Below are 19347 nucleotides of genomic sequence, written 5' to 3'. Positions count from 1 at the left end.
GTCATCTGCACTACCTGGCCACCCCCTTTTCTGCACTTTCCATAACTTGTGAAAAACACCAGCTGTGGCAATTAGTAACAGCTAATTGCAGCAACCATACTGCCACTTCTGTCACACATTTCTTATCCCTTCCCTTCTTTTGCTCTGACACAGCTTTTATGTCCCTTAGTGGTGTGCTTGTTGAATCAATGTGTCTGTCCCTGTACAGTCACAAAAATCATTATCCTGACAAGACAGAAGAAATCCTGTGTCTTTGGGCCTGCAAAGCCATAAGTATAACTCCTGGGTAGAAGGGAGGCACACATTAGGCACACATGAAAAAAAAGCAGTTTCTGACTGTGTGGGAGGAAGTGTGCTGTCCATCTCTGGATTTTAAACCCCAAATCTAAAGACTGGCGCACTGTCAAACAGCTGAGAAAGGAATAACACCACGGCCACAGTGAATAGGCCACATTTAAACAGCAGATCCTTACATTATGTTCCAAACCTCATTTTATTTCATAGCTTTAGTATTCATGGGTACTTGGTGCAGATTCCCAGCTGCACCTATACTTGAAGAAATTCTCAGCAGTATATTTACTGATACAATTCAGCAAGAACTGCTGCTGGTCTGTTTTTCACATTCTTTCAATAAAAGCCTTAATCTTTTTTTTGAAGTTTATTAATTATCTATGATTACTATAATCACCTTTCCTAGTAGTCAGTAAGTATGTTTGATATGTGCCAGTCCTGCTTCTCAGATCATCTTGTTGCTAAATGTGAAATATGCAAATTTTTAATCAGAGAGGATGTTCTTTGCAGTCTGATCTTTGTACCTTGCAAACCTGATCAACAAGGAGGCAGATTGAATCCATGAAACAGAGCGGCCAACAAGTTCTAAGTGATGTCCAGCTGTTAGAAACACAAATTCCTGGTCAGCAGAATTGCCTTGTTAAGGTTTGGGGCTGGACGTGTTCTGTGAAATACAAAGCTGTGTTTCGTGTCTGGCACAGAAAGGAAATGTGTGTATTTGTGATTGCCATATGTGTGGATACCAACCATGGGACGACTGCAAATTCTAATAATAACTGAGGAAAGTAAAGCATGGAAGAAGGCCTCTGAACCTAGCCTTTGCTTGCAATTAACATGGATTAATTTAGGAGTATTTGAATTACAGCATTCGGGATGTTGCTCTTTGCTTGTAGTCAGGCCTTAAAGAGTGCTGTAACAGTAACTTTTTTAGGTATAATTTTGGAATATTGATTGTATCCTTGAAAATATAGCTTTGGAATGTATAGAAAGGAAATGTGCTTATCTCCCTCCTTAACAAAACTGAGAAAAACAGCTTGAGAAAGGAAGAGGACATCACCTCAAGGATTTGCATCTTCAAGGGAAGCTGGACATCACTGATAGCCCTTGTAATAACAAGGGGGACCCACATCTGGGGAGCTGGACTTCACCAGATGGGATTTGTCATTGTCCTTGCAGAAACTGGACCAACATCTCGGAGGCTGCCACCACCATCTGGGGATCTTATTTTTGGGACACATCCTGAGAAAAACTAGATCACAATAGTGTATAGAATTGTGATAAAAACAAGTAGAAATAGAAACTGCTGAGAAAGCTTCTGAGTACCCCTATAAATAGCTGTAAGCCCAAATATCGGTGTGCAGTCGGAGGGAAAACTGCCTCCACTGTACCCAGCGCTGTTTTCCTCATACTTTACCATAATTAAATAATTAATTGAATGTTGCTTGAATATTGGCCTAGTCAAGCTCTTATTCATAAGAGTTCCAATGACCTCAGCCCCACAGGGGGTTCAGAGAGCTGCCTGTGCCTCCCTTGAGCTGCTTGGGGTAAAGGAAGCTGTGAGCAGCCAGGTGGAGTGTGCTCCCTGCTCCATCAGCTCTGTGGCACTGGAGTCCCTGGGCTGATAGACAGGAACCTGCACTTATCAGGTTCCATCTTGGGCTGCAGGTATCTCACTGCTCAGGGGCTGAGCAGTGTGAGACTCAGACCCATGAGCTGTCTGAACCCAGGAGTTTTGAACTCCCTGTATAAGAGGGCTCTGAACCATAAAGCGCCCAGTTTGTCACATGGAGCTCTGGGGGTGTGTGCGTGGGTGTGTGCCTGTGACTGTGTGTGTGTATCTGTGTGTCTGTGTGTCTGTGTGTCTGTGTGTCAGTGTGTTTCATCCCTGTCTCTGACCACCAACCCCACAGAACATGTGCATCCCAGCTCCAGCAGCTCCACCTGTCTGAGCCTGCCAGTGGCCCAGGTGCCCAGGACACACATCCTGCAGCCAGTGAGGACATGGATGGCCCAGGTGCCCAGGACACACATCCTGCAGCTCACTGTCCATCCAGTGAGGACATGGTGATGGCAATGGCTGGTCCAGCTCCTGTGTTCCAGCCCTTCTACATTAATGTTGTGGATGAGGAAGATTGCATGGGATTCCTTGATATGGATCATGCAGATAAGCTACTGAAGGAGTATCAGCAGAGAGAGTGTCTTGATTTGGAACAGATGATGTCAGAAAGGTGAGAACAGGTCTGCAGTTCATGGTGAAACTGAAGGAATTGTGTGGTTTCCTGTGTGCTGGCTGAGGATCTCGATGGGACTCTCAGTAAACCTGAATTGTCTGGAAGCTCCTTTAGGAACCCCTGGGGTGCTGTGCAGGAAGAACAGAGCAGTGCACCCAGTGCTGCCAAATCTGGAGTCACTCCAAGGTGGTTTTAGCTCAGCTGTTTCTGAGTGACTGAGCAGAGTTCATGGGGCCCAGGTGGTGCACTGGATGGATAATCTCTGAAACCAGTTCTGTGCCAAATGGCATGACTTTATATCATGACATTCCACACTTCTTTCTTTACAGGGCTGAAGCTTTTCTTGCATTTCAGTTGCATTTTTAGGAGTTTACTTTTTTTGAGATTTTGGTTAGAGAGCTGGCTGATGGAAAGACACCTGAAGGTTGAGTAAAGGTTGCCGTAAAAACAGTTGCTGAACGTCGCTACTGAAAATATTTTCTTCAAGAAATATTTAACACAGGGGTTACAGTGAGGGCTTTTGGCCTCTTGAGCCTGGACTGGGGACAGCACTGGATTTGTTTCTAGCTAAAGCTGCTGTCAACTGCAGAATCTGCATAGAAGGCATTTCAGCAGTGGGGGTCCTGTTGATTTTTGTTGACTGTTATAAATTTGTAGAACTTTACCAATGCTTGTTTCAAAACTGAAAATAATAACATCATAATTTAAGAACACAGCAGATATCTGGTGCATTTGATTCCCATGTGATAGTTGAAAACACTGTTAGTAATTGCAAGTCACCAGAAACCAAAGAACAAGAAGCAAAATGTTCACTTGCAACCTCTAACAGGAATTTTCTCTTAACAGGTATATCTTTTTTCAGTGTCTTTAGTATAATTCCATGTGAGTCGAGAGTGCTCCTTGTTTTCTCAGCAGCTGAGACTCACAGCATTCCCCGTCTGGCAGTGCACAGTGACTCCTGGCCGTGCCCTCAGCCCCAGGAGCTGCACCCAGCACAGCCTGGCAGGGCCTGCAGGGCACTGGGGCAGAGCTCAGGAGCCACCACAAACCCAGCACAGGCTGGAGACACAGCCAGCACTGCCCGGGGCACCTGCAGTGCCTGCCACCAGTCTGCCCTGGGAGCAGCCCGGTTAAAGCTGAGTGGGGTTTATCTCCAGGGCTGTAAATCACACCTGGGCTGATAGGCAGGGACCTTGTCCTGTGCCCATACACAGGGGAAGATTTGGAGTAAAGTGCACAAGGAGCATTTGGAGTAAAGTGCACAGGCACAGCCACAGCACCCAGCATTACCAAGGGCATAAGAGATGTGCTAAACTAATTTGAGGACTCTGGGTCCTGGAAGCCACTGGCAGCTGTAAAGAGAGGTGTGAGCAGGAATGGATCTGCAGAAATGGAGCAGCTCTCCTGTGGAGACAGGCTGAGAGAGCTGGGCTGTTCAGCCTGGACAGGAGAAGGCTCTGGGGACACCTGAGAGCCCCTTGCAGGAGCCCAAGGCAGCCTACAAGGAAAATGCAGAGGGGCATTTGCCAAGGGCATGTAGCAACAGGACAAGGGGGAATGGCTTCAAACCAACTAAGGTAGGTTTAAATCAGATGGACAGAAGAAATTCCTCCCTCTGAGGGTGCTGAGGCTCTGGCACCCAGAGCAGCTGTGGCTGCCCCATCCCTGGCAGTGCCCAAGGCCAGCTTGGACAGGAAACTGTCCCTGCCCATGGCAGAGGTGGCATGAGTAGAGCTTTGAGACTGCTTCCAACACAAAGCATTCTGTCTTCAGATCAGCCGATTCTTTGAAATGCAGTTTCTGACAAATGAGAATTCACATGATCTGAAATTGCAAAACTGCTTTTCTGGGGCAAAAGCCTCTGAGTCAGAAAAAAAAAAAAAGGCAGAGCCTATTACCTACATAAAACCAACACAACCTCTTCGTTAACGTGAGCAGAAAATCTCTACTCAGATATTCTGTTCTCTCCTTTTCATATCATTCTTCATTGATAGATGTGAAAGGATTCAAAGTAAATCCTGTGGATTTTCTAGAGGCATTAGATATAGAGTCACCACCCAAATACCACCCTTTAAACTTGCTCTCACTTCACAAAAGCTGGTCATTCTTGTTACTCCATTGCAACACTATTCCAAACATCCCTAAACACACAGAACTGAGTGACAGGTGCCTCCTGCACCCTGCAGGAAAAAGCTGCCATTTTTCTAGTGTTGTTGTTCTTGTCATAAAAATGCTTTTCTGAGAATAAAAATGACTCCACTTTTCCTTCGGTACAAGTACCCTTGCAGGGCTGTTGGTTTGGTCCTGGCTAGATTGTGTTTCGCGCACAGACTGTGTCAGTACCAGTAGCTAGATTGTGTCAGTACCAAAGGCAGTGAATGGAAGCGAGTAGAGCCGAGGTGCCCTGCAGGTGTGTGCAGCGCAGGTGAGCAGAGCCTCCCCCGCTGCCGCAGCCGGAGGTGCTGCAGCAGCAGGAGCCCGCTCCCGGCAATGCCAGGCTGGTTCCAAAGCATTCCGAGCCCGCGGTGCCCGGGATTCTGCGAATGCCAAGGCAGAGGAGCACCGGGGAGGCGGCAGGAGCCCCGTGGGCAGGAGGGCTCCCCGCTCCCGGCCCGAGCCCGGCACTGCCTGGCTCGCAGCCCGAGCCCTCCCTCGCCTCACCCGGGTTTGCCTTGCGTCAGCTGGCCCGGGCCGAGCCTATAAAGGCCCGGCCTGCGGGCTCGGTGCCAGTGGCACCATGGCAGCTGCGAGGGACACGGCGCTGCTGGCCTGCATCCTCTTCCTCGGGGGCACGGCGCTGGTGGCCACAGGTAAACACCGGGGCGACTGCCCAGGGCACCTGCAGGGCGAGAGGGCACCCGCAGCTGCCTCCCGGGGCCAGCCGAGAGCAGGGCTCCATCCCTGGGCAGGGATGAGCTCCAAACCCTGGGCAGGGATGGGCTTCAAACCTGGGCAGGGATGGGCTTCAAACCTGGGCAGGGATGGGCTTCAAACATGGGCAGGGATGGGCAGAAACCCTTGGGAAGGGATGGGCTCCAACCCTGGGCAGGGATGGGTACAAACCCTGGGCTGAGCTGGGCACACAAACTGAGATGCAGTAGCTAAAAATTTCATTTTTAATCTGCTTTCAGTCTTTTGTTTTACTTGTGTTCTTTACAAATAGCAAAATCAAATCCCTGTCCCAAAATCCTGCCTGCTAAGGCTGAGCAGCCACATTAAAACATGTGTAATTTGATGTTAGAACTTCCACTCACATCTTAAAATGAGTCTTGCTTAAATGTTAATAGGATTTGCTTGTGCCAAACTATTTTTCGGTATGTTAGAAGCTTTTTCTTCTGGCTGTACATACTCTCAAGGGTCTAGAATATATTTTCTCTGTTGATTGTCTTTTCTTATGACAGCAATCTATTGGAGTTTTTTCTAACAACACAGGGCATAATAAAGATTAATATCTCTATGCAACCACTAAAGTGTGGGTGGAAAGACAATAGATATTATATGCCTGAAGGAGATGGACATACAGACCAATCAAAATGAAGGCTAAATTAATGTCAGCTCTAATGATTTAATTAAGGAATACTGGAAGTGTGTTAGAACAAATTGGTAAATCTAAAATTTAAATGAGTAAACACTAGTAATCAAATTAGTAAAATAAAAGAGTAAAATAAAAGACCAGATTAAGGAAGTGTACTGTCAAAGCAAATGAGAGTTTGTTGAAGCTTTATCTATAAAATCGACTTGTTGAAATGAACAAAACCTCTATGTTTAAGTAGCAAATCTAGCAATTATTACAAACAGAGCAATGATGTGACTCTGTGCTGCTGTCCCACAGAACAACCAGAAGCAGAGACCAAATACGGCCGAGTCCGAGGGTACCAATTCAAGGTGGACACAGCTGAGAGGACTGTAAATGTCTTTCTGGGACTTCCTTTTGCCAAGCCTCCAGTTGGATCTCTGAGGTTTTCTGAACCCCAGCCACCTGAGCCATGGGAAGGTGTCAGAGATGCCACTTCCTACCCCCCAATGTAAGGCAATGACCAAACCTCTGAACCTTCCGTGATGTTAAACTCTGGGCACTTCCATGACACTGATGTGCACACTGGGCCATCCATGAAGACAAATTCCTTGGTGCCCCCTCATTGCACCTGCAGCTCTTCCAGTGGATGCATTTCTAAAGACACTCTGGGAGCTGCTCTCTGTACCAAAGCTGCTGTTTGATGGGCATCAGTGGTGAGCTGAGATGGAGCAGCACATACAGACCATGCTCTGCCTCGGGAGCACTTGGCCATCCCTTCCCAATCCCTGTAAACCTTTGGAGCATGGACAGAAAGGAGCTGAGCAAATGTTGGAATACAGCATTAGGGTAGGGGGAAACTCCTGAGTCAAGTGCTTAAAAGGGCACATAAGAAATGCACAGCAATTCCAATCTACCTTGGAAATGTCCAATTCCCTTGTCCTACTGCCCTTGTTTAGTGTCTCAAGGCTAATACCTACCATTGCAATGTAAAAAGCTATTGGAGATATGAAATTATTCATTTATATTTTCATATGTATTTCACATAGCAATCACAAAGTGTGATTGCAGATCAGTTTCTGGGTTGCACTCCATTGTGGAAGTACAAAAAGCCTCTCTTCACAGCTTTCAGGTTTATAATTAACTCGTTTCGTGAATTCTCTTCCTTGTTACTTTTTCATTTACTCAGGTGTCTACAGGACCAAGTACATGGACAGTTTATTTCAGACATAATTACCAACAGGAAAGAGAAAGTTCGTCTGCAAGTGTCTGAGGATTGTTTGTATCTAAATGTGTACACACCTGTTTCTACAGGAAAAGAAGAGAAGCTGCCTGTAAGCAAAATCCTTATAACACCTTGAGCAAAATTATCTGTCAGGAAAACTTCAACCTCTGCCATGAGCAGACATGCAGGGCCACTTCTGTAGTGATGATCAACTTACATGCTTTGTCCCAGCTCATATTAGCTGGAATTAAAGAGACTCAAAACCCTATTTTACAAGTAAAATTGCATTTTAGCTAAGCAGTGCTTGATTTAATCTAAATGATCTGTCCAAGGTCACAGAGCACTGACACAGTGTAAGCATTGAACAAAAGCAGTGCCATTTTGTAGCCCTGCAGGCCTTAGATTTAAAAGATTTCTACAATTTATGAAACGTAATCTGAAAGAAGCAGGAGTGAAATAGCACAAAATGTTCTATCATAAGCTATAGTTCATTTTTGTCACTGGGGGCTCTTACCTGGGCTGGGTTGATCCTGTGTTTCTTTTTCCAGGTGCTAGTATGGATCCATGGAGGTGGATTAGTTTTAGGAGCAGCTTCATCATATGATGGCTCAGCAATAGCAGCCTTTGACAACGTGGTGGTTGTAACAATTCAGTACAGATTAGGTATTACTGGATATTTTAGGTAAGTTGGTTGATTTCAATTTTTCCTAAGGGACTTCCAAAAGGATGTTTGCAAAGCCTTTGTAAAGAGAAGTGCAGAAGATCTGCTCATGCAAAGAAACATTTCTGAACTGCACCTGCAAGCGCTGGGGACAATTTCCAGTCCCAAGGCAGCTTCCACATCTGTTCTTGTGGGGCTGCAGCTCCAGTCTCAGGGATTCCTGAGCCATCCATTTGTCAGCAGTGGAGGGAAGTGGTGTGTAGGGAATGGCAGATGATTTCTCACACCACAAACTGTATTTTCCCCTCCCTCTTGGCTTGCATTGAGCATTTGAACAAATCTGTTCTCTCCCTGCAGCACTGGTGATGAGCATGCCCGAGGTAACTGGGGATATTTAGACCAAGTGGCGGCTCTTCGGTGGATTCAGGAAAATATCTTGCATTTTGGAGGAGATCCAGGATCTGTCACTATCTTTGGAGAATCGGCAGGAGGAATCAGTGTCTCTGCTCTTGTAAGTTCACAGGAACATTGAATTGGAATTACTCAGGGGAAAAACCCCTCCATCCATTTTCAGTATCTGCATGGGAGGTCAGTGAGAGAAAAGGGCCGGTGTTCCAGTGACACATCACCTGGGTCTTTGATAACACAACAAGGCAAAACAACACAGATTTTGAATGAGAAAAATGTGCAATTTTCATACTCAAATGCTGCAGTTAAGTAACAGAATGTTATTACTCATCTGGTGAATTAAATTCACCTTGGTTTGGGGTTATGGTTTTTTTCAATGTAAAAAAACCCTCAAAGTCTAATCTCATGAGAAGAGTCCCTTAGGAGAAGTTGTGGACTCTTGCCCATTTTCTGTTTGCTTTGACAGCCATTTGTGCAAAGTGACTGAGGTGAATAGTTCTGGGAGCTGATGCAGCCCTGCAGTTTGTGACCCTGTGATTGTGTAGAATCTTTACTCCAACACGGAGCACATTGGCTGTGACTCTCTCCTTCTCCAGTCCCTCCAGCTTTGGAACAGGTCACACAGCCCAGCCAGCCTTCACGGTACCTGGCACACACATCCCTGCTTCCTCTGGCCAAAAGCTCTTCCTGCCCTTCTGCAGCAGAGCCAGACTGCCTTGGGCACATTCCATCTGTACCTGCCCTGCAGAGTGGTGCTGGGAGGCACTGGGAGCAAAGTGCAGGGGGAGGGAAAGGCCCTGAACTCCCCATCCCTGTGAGCGCTGCCAGAGCACTTTGCACAGCTGGACTGTGGTCAGAGGCTGCACAAGGACACTCTTAGCACAGGGGCTTTCCAAATGGCCACTGCTGATACTGAAATGCAAAATCCCTGGGGACAACTCAGAGCTTGTCATGCTTGTCCTTGCTTTCTCACAGGTCTTATCTCCCCTGGCCAAGGGCTTGTTCCACAAGGCCATTTCAGAGAGTGGCACTGCAGCCCTGGGCTTGTTCACTGACCAGCCTAAGGAGGATGGGCAAGTGAGTATTTGTGGTAATTGTAATTCCTTTTTCCAGATAGTTCTGCATATCTGAAACTATTGAATAGTCCAAAATATTGAATCATGAATCAAAGCAGTCATTAAAGATAGAATTTCTCCTTGCAAATAGTACATGTTTAATGACATATTGCTTTTCAAACACCCAAATATGCACAAAGAAAGAAGAATGAAAACTAAAGGAATATTGTAACATGTAGTGTCTTCAAGAAAAGTCAACCTAAACTTTTTAGCTGGAAAATGGTATCAGACTCTGAATACTCTTCTCTTCCCCTCCTCTTTGATGCCTGTACTGTCCAAATAAACAAGACTTTATTCCGTTTTTTTATTTTGAGAACTACAGGCTTCCACCTCGTTCTTTTCTCTTCAACGGCAAGGAACAATTTCCAGAACCTGGGAGCTGGGACATAAAAGAGACAGTTCCCTCTAATGACAGCTCTTGCTCCAGCCAAAAAGACATCACCAAGAGTGCTAGAATGTGCTCTCTGTTGCCCTGCAGAGGGTTTATTCTCTAACTCCTTTATGTCATCCAGCCTTATTTGCCCAGGCTGTCATCTAGCAGCATTGTCATACAATATTTCTGTATCAAAAACTCTTGGAGGCAGAGGTTTTCCCCTTCTGCCCAGCCCGTGGTGTGAAGGATTGTGAGGGCTTCAGTCCAGTCCCTGTGGAGCTGGGACAAGCCAGGCTCCAGCAGCCTTTGGGCAGGAGCTTTGGTGCTCCTGCTGGACTCGGTGTCTCGTAGAGACAGACAGAGGAAACGTGTCCAAAACTGTTTGTTCTCACTGCTTGCAGAAAATTGCTGCTGTCTCTGGCTGTGAAAAATCCAGTTCAGCTGCAATGGTTGAATGCTTGAGAGGAAAAACAGAAGAAGAACTACTACAGATAACACAGAAATTGGTAGGTGAAGTGATTCTTCTTGCATTTAAATGACACCTCGGACCTTTTCATCCCAGAGCATACTCTTTGTGGGCTGTAATATTAGAAGAACCTGAAGTGGATGTAAAATCTGATGTTCTTGACTTTTTCAGGGCATGACAGCACTGCAGCTCTGCAATGACACCTCGCCTGAAAACTGCAAACAGGTTCCTGCCCTTCCATTCTGCATTCACTTGGAGCTGTTCTTTGCTGTTGTGCTCGACCAGGGCAGGCAAAAGAAAATGGCACAGATGATTCTGGAGAACCTGAAAACCAAACCATATATTATATCCTACCTAAAAGATCTTATCATCATGCTGATGTGCCTTTGATATTTCAGTACAGAAATTTTTTTTCTGCACTGTTCCACACATCCATGGCCATATTGAATAACAAAGGATGTAAATTCAATCTAATGACTTCTGCTTCACAAACATTAGAAATATAATCTTAATCTTCACAGAACCTCCTGCTAAGTGTAGAAAATCAGTCAGAGAAATGTTAAGATGGCTTGGATACCGTTATTTGTTGTATTTTCATTGGGCTTCAGTTTGGAACAGCAGTAAAAATCTGAACTTCTTTTAGAAGCAAAATAAATGCATTAACAAAGCTTTCTTTTGTTCCTTTTTGTTCAGGATTTCGTTACCATCAGTGCATGTGTAGATGGTTTATTTTTTCCAAAGAGTCCCAGAGAATTACTGTCTGAAAAATCAATCAATGCGGTCCCATACATCATTGGAGTAAATAACTGTGAATTTGGATGGGTCATTCCTGTGGTAAGAGAATCATAAAAATGATATTTAAACATCATTTTGCACATAGAGGCTGTTTTAGTAAGTATGATGCTCTGTATCACACAGGGAATGAAATTTCCTCCTTTCGTGGATGGTCTGGATAAAGATGTTGCACGTCAAATTTTACAGAGCAACTTGGCATTTTTCATTAAGGTAAGAAACCAGTTTCAGAATAACCCAGTGCTGCTGCTTGGCTGCCCTGGCTGTTTTTACCCCTGGAGGGACACATTTCACAGGGAAATGCCATTGTGCTGGACAGCTCCCTGAAACAGGGCAGAAACAGGCACAGATGTGCTGCACTCCTGTTACCTCCAGTGACTGGAAATGCTCTCTAGACTTCCAGTCTGAATGCCCCTCTTCTTCAAAAGGAGTTCTGTGGGAATCCAGGAGTGATGCAGGTACCTCAACAAGGTCTCTTGGGACATTTTAGATCCACCCAGGTTATGCAGGACATGCAGAGTACCAGCAGCTCTGGCAGGAGACCTATGGGTCACAACCTCCTAAAGCAGTAGCTGGGCACTGGAAAGGAAAGCCCGAGAGGTTTGGGGTGCACTGACACCTTTGTTCACCTTTCTTGAGGTTTTGCTTCCCTGGCATTTACAAATCTCTTGGCTCTCTGGTGCCTTTCTGGTCTGCTGAAACTACTCCATAGAAAAGTACAGATTATGAGGTAAGAATTAAGGACTCCAGAAGCAGGGCCAGTACTTGCAAAGATCATTCAATGACACAAACATCCACCATGAACTCGGAAATGCAGAGCCCAGGCTTGTTCTGAACAAATGATGGTCATCTACGACAATCAATGGATTTTATGAAATCCAGCAGGATTTCTGTGCTGTTGTGAAGGTGTTTCCACAGAAGAGAGAACAGTCAGAATCACTGACTGCTGCTTAGCTAAAGGTGCTTCATCCTTTGATCTTGCATCCCTCTTTTCCCCAAGATCACCTGTATCCACAGCTGTGTAACTCCAGTCTCAGCTCTGAGCCACACTCTGACACAGCTGAGGATTTTCTCTGAAAGCTGTTGGTGAGGATTAGCCAGGGATGTGCAGAGGCCACGCTCACCCTCTGCTGTTGCTCCTCATGGTATTCATCATCATTATATTCCTTTTTATTGCTGTTTCAGGGCCTTACATCTGAAGTTGTTGACAGAGTGTACAAGGAGTACATGGGGGATGCAGAAAGCCCTGCTCAGGTCCGAGATGGCCTCCTGGATGCAATGGGAGATGTCTACTTTGTCATCTCATCTGTGCAAGTGGCCAGATACCACAGAGGTAACCCAGCAGCTTCAGAGCAGCTGTAGAATTCTGTCTGGGGGTGGAGTGGACAGTGTGCAGCACTTTTCACTATCCAGAGAACTGGTAGTCTTTTCATTTAACCAAAGCAGTTTTTCATGCAAGTTTATCATCTCTGGAGCAGTATTTTCAGCTCTCAAACCAGCACTTTTCTGTATCCTCTAGATGCTGGCAACCCAGTCTACTTTTATGAATTCCAACACCGGCCGAGTTCAATGGAAGGTTTGGTACCAGCGTTTGTAAAAGCAGATCATGGAGCTGAGATTGCCTTTGTCTTTGGAAAGCCATTCCTAGCTGGTGATGTACCCATATTTACTCCATATTCCTTTTAGACCCTCAGTATTACTCATTTCAATTACTGCAGGGATTTACAATAGAATTTCTCTCTTATAGGATTATAAACATTATACTTATTATAAGCATACCTTATATATTATAAGCATTATTATGAGCATAAACATCTTCTGTCTTCAGTACTTTTCAGTACATCATTCATCTGCAGGTCTCTCCTAGAAAAACCTCCAACAGCTCAGGGCAACCAGGAGAAGTGTTGCAATTGACAGGGCTGATACTCATTATTTAGTTTCTAATGTGGCCCTTTCATCTCTCCCTTTGCAGGAGGTGCTACAAAAGAAGAAAATGAACTTAGCAGAACTGTTATGAGATACTGGACCAACTTTGCCAAAAATGGGTGAGAATCACAGTGCTAATTACAGCTCAAGTTCAGTCTGTGCTGCCCAGGACATACTTACCTGCCTGAAGCAGTACTTACATGGTGCTTCCTAGAAATTTGATAGAATTTAAGATCAATATTGAAGCAATTTCCCTTCCTAATAATCTTTTTTAAAAAAAACAGCAGAAACAAGGGAGAAAAAAATCTAAGGGCAGTTACTCCATCTGCAATGGAGTTTTAGATCTAAAATGAATGGCAACTTTTACACTTTTGCTGTTCCACTGAATGAGCATTTTCAAAAAACACTGTCAGTTTATTCAGGTACCAGAATCCCATCAGCTGGGCTCACCTGTTGGTTTTCTGAAATGCCCTGAACATGAGCAGTGAGAGAGCAATGGATTGGCAAATGGAGAGCTAACTTCTCCTTCTGTTCTTTCCAGAAATCCCAATGGAGAGGGCTTGGTCCATTGGCCTCAGTATGACCTGGAGGAAAAATACCTGGGAATAGACCTGGAGCAAAAGGCAGCAGAGAAACTGAAAGAACACAGAATGGAGTTTTGGGCACAGCTCATGAAACAAAGTCAGACTGGAAAAAGAAAACACACAGATTTATAAGAGCTGTGGAAGGCACAGTTTGCTTTTAAAACCCCAAGGAAACAAAATGAGTTTGTCAGCATACAGAGTAATAATCACCTTCTAACTCACTGCTGTGTAATCTGCTGTCCTAATCATAGTGAAGGGAGAGGAACAAGGGGCATTCAGAATGTTTGTCAGACTTTGTCAGAAAATCACTATTTAATGAAGCAAGCAAAAAAAATCCCCACAATCTTTTAAGGTCCAGACAGACCTTGGTACCTCCTAAATGCATATCAAAACTGAATACTGATGTGGGAATGGGCAAATGAACTGAAATGTATAGGAAATGAGCAATACAGCATGTACCATAAGTGTCAGACTATTTTATATTCTTATTCCCTTCTTCTTTCAGAAGGGCATGGTCAGTTGTCCTTCCTAGAGACTCTTTCTGCTTTCTTTAACTGGAAATCACTTGTAGGCAGCAGAGCATCCATCAAACTACGTCTGTGAGGTGGGCTTGACATCTCACAAAAGAGGACAGAAAATCTCTACCTGTTTTATGAACTGTTATAAATAAATGTTGCTTTGATTTTTTTGGAACTTCCTTTTCTTTCACTGAACTGACAGAGGCTCATTCTGAGAGGTCAATTCACACGCGAGAAGCCAGAAACGTGCCCAGGCTCTTTGTGCCACCTAAATGGTTTCAGGTATGAAACTTTTCAGGTGTCTGTACACGACCTGAGGCTTAAGGCTCTTTCACAAACGCTTCTGGCTGTGACTGTGTGTGCTTCAACCCACCCTGGCAAATGCCCAGTCCAGGGGCTGCAGGGGACGCAGTGCTGGCAGGGCAGAGGCGCACAGAGGCAGAGGGGGGAGCAAAGGCTGGTGGTGCTCCCTGCATGTTGTTGGCCCAGCAGCACAGAGAGATCTGCTGACATGCAGAGTGTGCACCCCAGCCTCCCACAGCTGGGGAAGGGCTCAGGGCACACAGGGAGGGAAGTGGCTTTTCTGCCAAGGTACATGGCAAGCAGGATACAAAGGAACAATGTGGGGATCCAGGAAGCCAGGAGAGCTCTCCTCATGTCCATAAACAAACAAACAGCCCTACTCCAACTACCCCTTTACCTGGTGCCCAGCTCCCACATGCCACAGCACCCAAGGGGCTCTCACAGGGACAGCCCAAGCTCCTGCTGCAGGGCTTGACCCTTTGTAGGTGCCTTCTTCTTCCTCCTCTCCCCTGGGTTCACTTGCTTTTGCACACCTGTGGATCTCAAGCAGTGTCATCTGCACTACCTGGCCACCCCCTTTTCTGCACTTTCCATAACTTGTGAAAAACACCAGCTGTGGCAATTAGTAACAGCTAATTGCAGCAAACATACTGCCACTTCTGTCACACATTTCTTATCCCTTCCCTTCTTTTGCTCTGACACAGCCTTTATGTCCATTAGTGGTGTGCTTGCTGAATCAATGTGTCTGTCCCTGTACAGTCACAAAAATCATTATCCTGACAAGACAGAAGAAATCCTGTGTCTCTGGGACTGCAAAGCCATAAGTATAACTCCTGGGTAGAAGGGAGGCACACATTAGGACGCATGAAAAAAAAGCAGTTTCTGAGTGTGTGGGAAGAAGTGTGCTGTCCATCTCTGGATTTTAAACCCCAAATCTAAAGACTGGCCCACTGTCAAACAGCTGAGAAAGAAATAACACCACGGCCACAGTGAATAGGCCACATTTAAACAGCAGATCCTTACATTATGTTCCAAACCTCATTTTATTTCATAGCTTTAGTATTCATGGGCACTTGGTGCAGATTCCCAGCTGCACCTATACTTGAAGAAATTCTCAGCAGTATATTTACTGATACGATTCAGCAAGAACTGCTGCTGGTCTGTTTTTCACATTCTGTCAATAAAAGCCTTAATCTTTTTTTTGAAGTTTATTAATTATCTATGATTACTATAATCACCTTTCCCAGTAGTCAGTAAGTATGTTTGATATGTGCCAGTCCTGCTTCTCAGATCATCTTGTTGCTAAATGTGAAATATGCAAATTTTTAATCAGAGAGGATGTTCTTTGCAGTCTGATCTTTGTACCTTGCAAACCTGATCAACAAGGAGGCAGATTGAATCCATGAAACAGAGCGGCCAACAAGTTCTAAGTGATGTCCAGCTGTTAGAAACACAAATTCCTGGTCAGCAGAATTGCCTTGTTAAGGTTTGGGGCTGGACGTGTTCTGTGAAATACAAAGCTGTGTTTCGTGTCTGGCACAGAAAGGAAATGTGTGTATTTGTGATTGCCATATGTGTGGATACCAACCATGGGACGACTGCAAATTCTAATAATAACTGAGGAAAGTAAAGCATGGAAGAAGGCCTCTGAACCTAGCCTTTGCTTGCAATTAACATGGATTAATTTAGGAGTATTTGAATTACAGCATTTGGGATGTTGCTCTTTGCTTGTAGTCAGGCCTTAAAGAGTGCTGTAACGGTAACTTTTTTGGTATAATTTTGGAATATTGATTGTATCCTTGAAACTATAGCTTTGGAATGTATAGAAAGGAAATGTGCTTATCTCCCTCCTTAACAAAACTGAGAAAAACAGCTTGAGAAAGGAAGAGGACATCACCTCAAGGATTTGCATCTTCAAGGGAAGCTGGACATCACTGATAGCCCTTGTAATAACAAGGGGGACCCACATCTGGGGAGCTGGACTTCACCAGATGGGATTTGTCATTGTTCTTGCAGAAACTGGACCAACATCTCGGAGGCTGCCACCACCATCTGGGGATCTTATTTTTGGGACACATCCTGAGAAAAACTAGATCACAATAGTGTATAGAATTGTGATAAAAACAAGTAGAAATAGAAACTGCTGAGAAAGCTTCTAAGTACCTCTATAAATATCTGTAAGCCCAAATATCAGTGTGCAGTTGGAGGGAAAACTGCCTCCACTGTACCCAGCGCTGTTTTCCTCATACTTTACCATAATTAATTAATAAATTGAATGTTGCTTGAATATTGGCCTAGTCAAGCTCTTATTCATAAGAGTTCCAATGACCTCAGCCCCACAGGGGGTTCAGAGAGCTGCCTGTGCCTCCCTTGAGTTGCTTGGTGTAAAGGAAGCTGTGAGCAGCCAGGTGGAGTGTGCTCCCTGCTCCATCAGCTCTGTGGCACTGGAGTCCCTGGGCTGATAGACAGGGACCTGCACTTATCAGGTTCCATCTTGGGCAGCAGGCATCTCACTGCTCAGGGGTTGGGCAGTGTGAGACTCAGACCCATGAGCTGTCTGAACCCAGGAGTTCTGAACTCCCTGTATAAGAGGGCTCTGAACCATAAAGCCCCTAGTTTGTCACATGGAGCTCTGGGGGTGTGTGCATGGGTGTGTGCCTGTGACTGCCTCTGTGTGTATCTGTGTGTCTGTGTGTCTGTGTGTCAATGTGTCAGTGTGTTTCATCCCTGTCTCTGACCACCAACCCCACAGAACATGTGCATCCCAGCTCCAGCAGCTCCACCTGTCTGAGCCTGCCAGTGGCCCAGGTGCCCAGGACACACATCCTGCAGCCAGTGAGGACATGGATGGCCCAGGTGCCCAGGACACACATCCTGCAGCTCACTGTCCATCCAGTGAGGACATGGTGATGGCAATGGCTGGTCCAGCTCCTGTGTTCCAGCCCTTCTACATTAATGTTGTGGATGAGGAAGATTGCATGGGATTCCTTGATATGGATCATGTAGATAAGCTACTGAAGGAGTATCAGCAGAGAGAGTGTCTTGATTTGGAACAGATGATGTCAGAAAGGTGAGAACAGGTCTGCAGTTCATGGTGAAACTGAAGGAATTGTGTGGTTTCCTGTGTGCTGGCTGAGGATCTCGATGGGACTCTCACTAAACCTGAATTGTCTGGAAGCTCCTTTAGGAACCCCTGGGGTGCTGTGCAGGAAGAACAGAGCAGTGCACCCAGTGCTGCCAAATCTGGAGTCACTCCAAAGTGGTTTTAGCTCAGCTGTTTCTGAGTGACTGAGCAGAGTTCATGGGCCCCAGGTGGTGCACTGGATGGTTAATCTCTGAAACCAGTTCTGTGCCAAATGGCATGACTTCATATCATGACATTCCACACTTCTTTCTTTACAGGGCTGAAGCTTTTCTTGCATTTCAATTGTATTTTTAGGAGTTTCTTTTTAGGGATTTTGGTTAGAGAGCTGGCTGATGGAAAGACACCTGAAGGTTGAGTAAAGGTTGCCGTAAAAACAGTTGCTGAACGTGGTTACTGAAAATATTTTCTTCAAGAAATATTTAACACAGGGGTTACAGTGAAGGCTTTTGGCCTCTTGAGCCTGGACTGGGGACAGCACTGGATTTGTTTCTAGCTAAAGCTGCTGTCAAATGCAGAATCTGCATAGAAAGCATTTCAGCAGTGGGGGTCCTGTTGATTTTTGTTGACTGTTATAAATTTGTAGAACTTTACCAATGCTTGTTTCAAAACTGAAAATAATAACATCATAATTTAAGAACACAGCAGATATCTGGTGCATTTGATTCCCATGTGATAGTTGAAAACACTGTTAGTAATTGCAAGTCACCAGAAACCAAAGAACTAGAAGCAAAATGTTCACTTGCAACCTCTAACAGGAATTTTCCCTTAACAGGTTTATCTTTTTTCAGTGTCTTTAGTATAATTCCATGTGAGTCGAGAGTGCTCCTTGTTTTCTCAGCAGCTGAGACTCACAGCATTCCCCGTCTGGCAGTGCACAGTGACTCCTGGCCGTGCCCTCAGCCCCAGGAGCTGCACCCAGCACAGCCTGGCAGGGCCTGCAGGGCACTGGGGCAGAGCTCAGGAGCCACCACAAACCCAGCACAGGCTGGAGACACAGCCAGCACTGCCCGGGGCACCTGCAGTGCCTGCCACCAGTCTGCCCTGGGAGCAGCCCGGTTAAAGCTGAGTGGGGTTTATCTCCAGGGCTGTAAATCACACCTGGGCTGATAGGCAGGGACCTTGTCCTGTGCCCATACACAGGGGAAGATTTGGAGTAAAGTGCACAAGGAGCATTTGGAGTAAAGTGCACAGGCACAGCCACAGCACCCAGCATTACCAAGGGCATAAGAGATGTGCTAAACTAATTTGAGGACTCTGGGTCCTGGAAGCCACTGGCAGCTGTAAAGAGAGGTGTGAGCAGGAATGGATCTGCAGAAATGGAGCAGCTCTCCTGTGGAGACAGGCTGAGAGAGCTGGGCTGTTCAGCCTGGACAGGAGAAGGCTCTGGGGACACCTGAGAGCCCCTTGCAGGAGCCCAAGGCAGCCTACAAGGAAAATGCAGAGGGGCATTTGCCAAGGGCATTTAGCAACAGGACAAGGGGGAATGACTTCAAACCAACTAAGGTAGGTTTAAATCAGATGGACAGAAGAAATTCCTCCCTCTGAGGGTGCTGAGGCTCTGGCACCCAGAGCAGCTGTGGCTGCCCCATCCCTGGCAGTGCCCAAGGCCAGCTTGGACAGGAAACTGTCCCTGCCCATGGCAGAGGTGGCATGAGTAGAGCTTTGAGACTGCTTCCAACACAAAGCATTCTGTCTTCAGATCAGCTGATTCTTTGAAATGCAGTTTCTGACAAATGAGAATTCACATGATCTGAAATTGCAAAACTGCCTTTCTGGGCAGTTTTCTGACTCAGAG

At 45.6% G+C, this 19347-nt stretch overlaps 1 protein-coding gene across 1 annotated transcript; it reads left to right on the top strand.

Annotated features, from left to right (window-relative positions):
- Positions 1-5259: 5259 nt before the first annotated feature.
- Positions 5260-14129, top strand: LOC311159265 (fatty acyl-CoA hydrolase precursor, medium chain-like; the record flags this gene model as incomplete). Its single annotated transcript, XM_084215246.1, has 14 exons — positions 5260-5332; positions 6355-6547; positions 7226-7370; positions 7810-7943; positions 8280-8433; positions 9306-9407; positions 10220-10324; positions 10456-10509; positions 10978-11118; positions 11203-11289; positions 12262-12409; positions 12596-12727; positions 13049-13121; positions 13544-14129. 14 exons carry the CDS (start codon positions 5260-5262, stop codon positions 13716-13718), a joined length of 1716 nt encoding a protein of 571 aa, XP_084071372.1. The 3' UTR covers positions 13719-14129.
- Positions 14130-19347: the final 5218 nt, after the last annotated feature.

The sequence above is a fragment of the Fringilla coelebs genome (assembly GCF_963513975.1).
Source record: "Fringilla coelebs genome assembly, chromosome: 14".
Lineage (NCBI taxonomy): Eukaryota > Metazoa > Chordata > Aves > Passeriformes > Fringillidae > Fringilla > Fringilla coelebs.
This window is presented reverse-complemented; position numbering and strand designations above follow the sequence as displayed.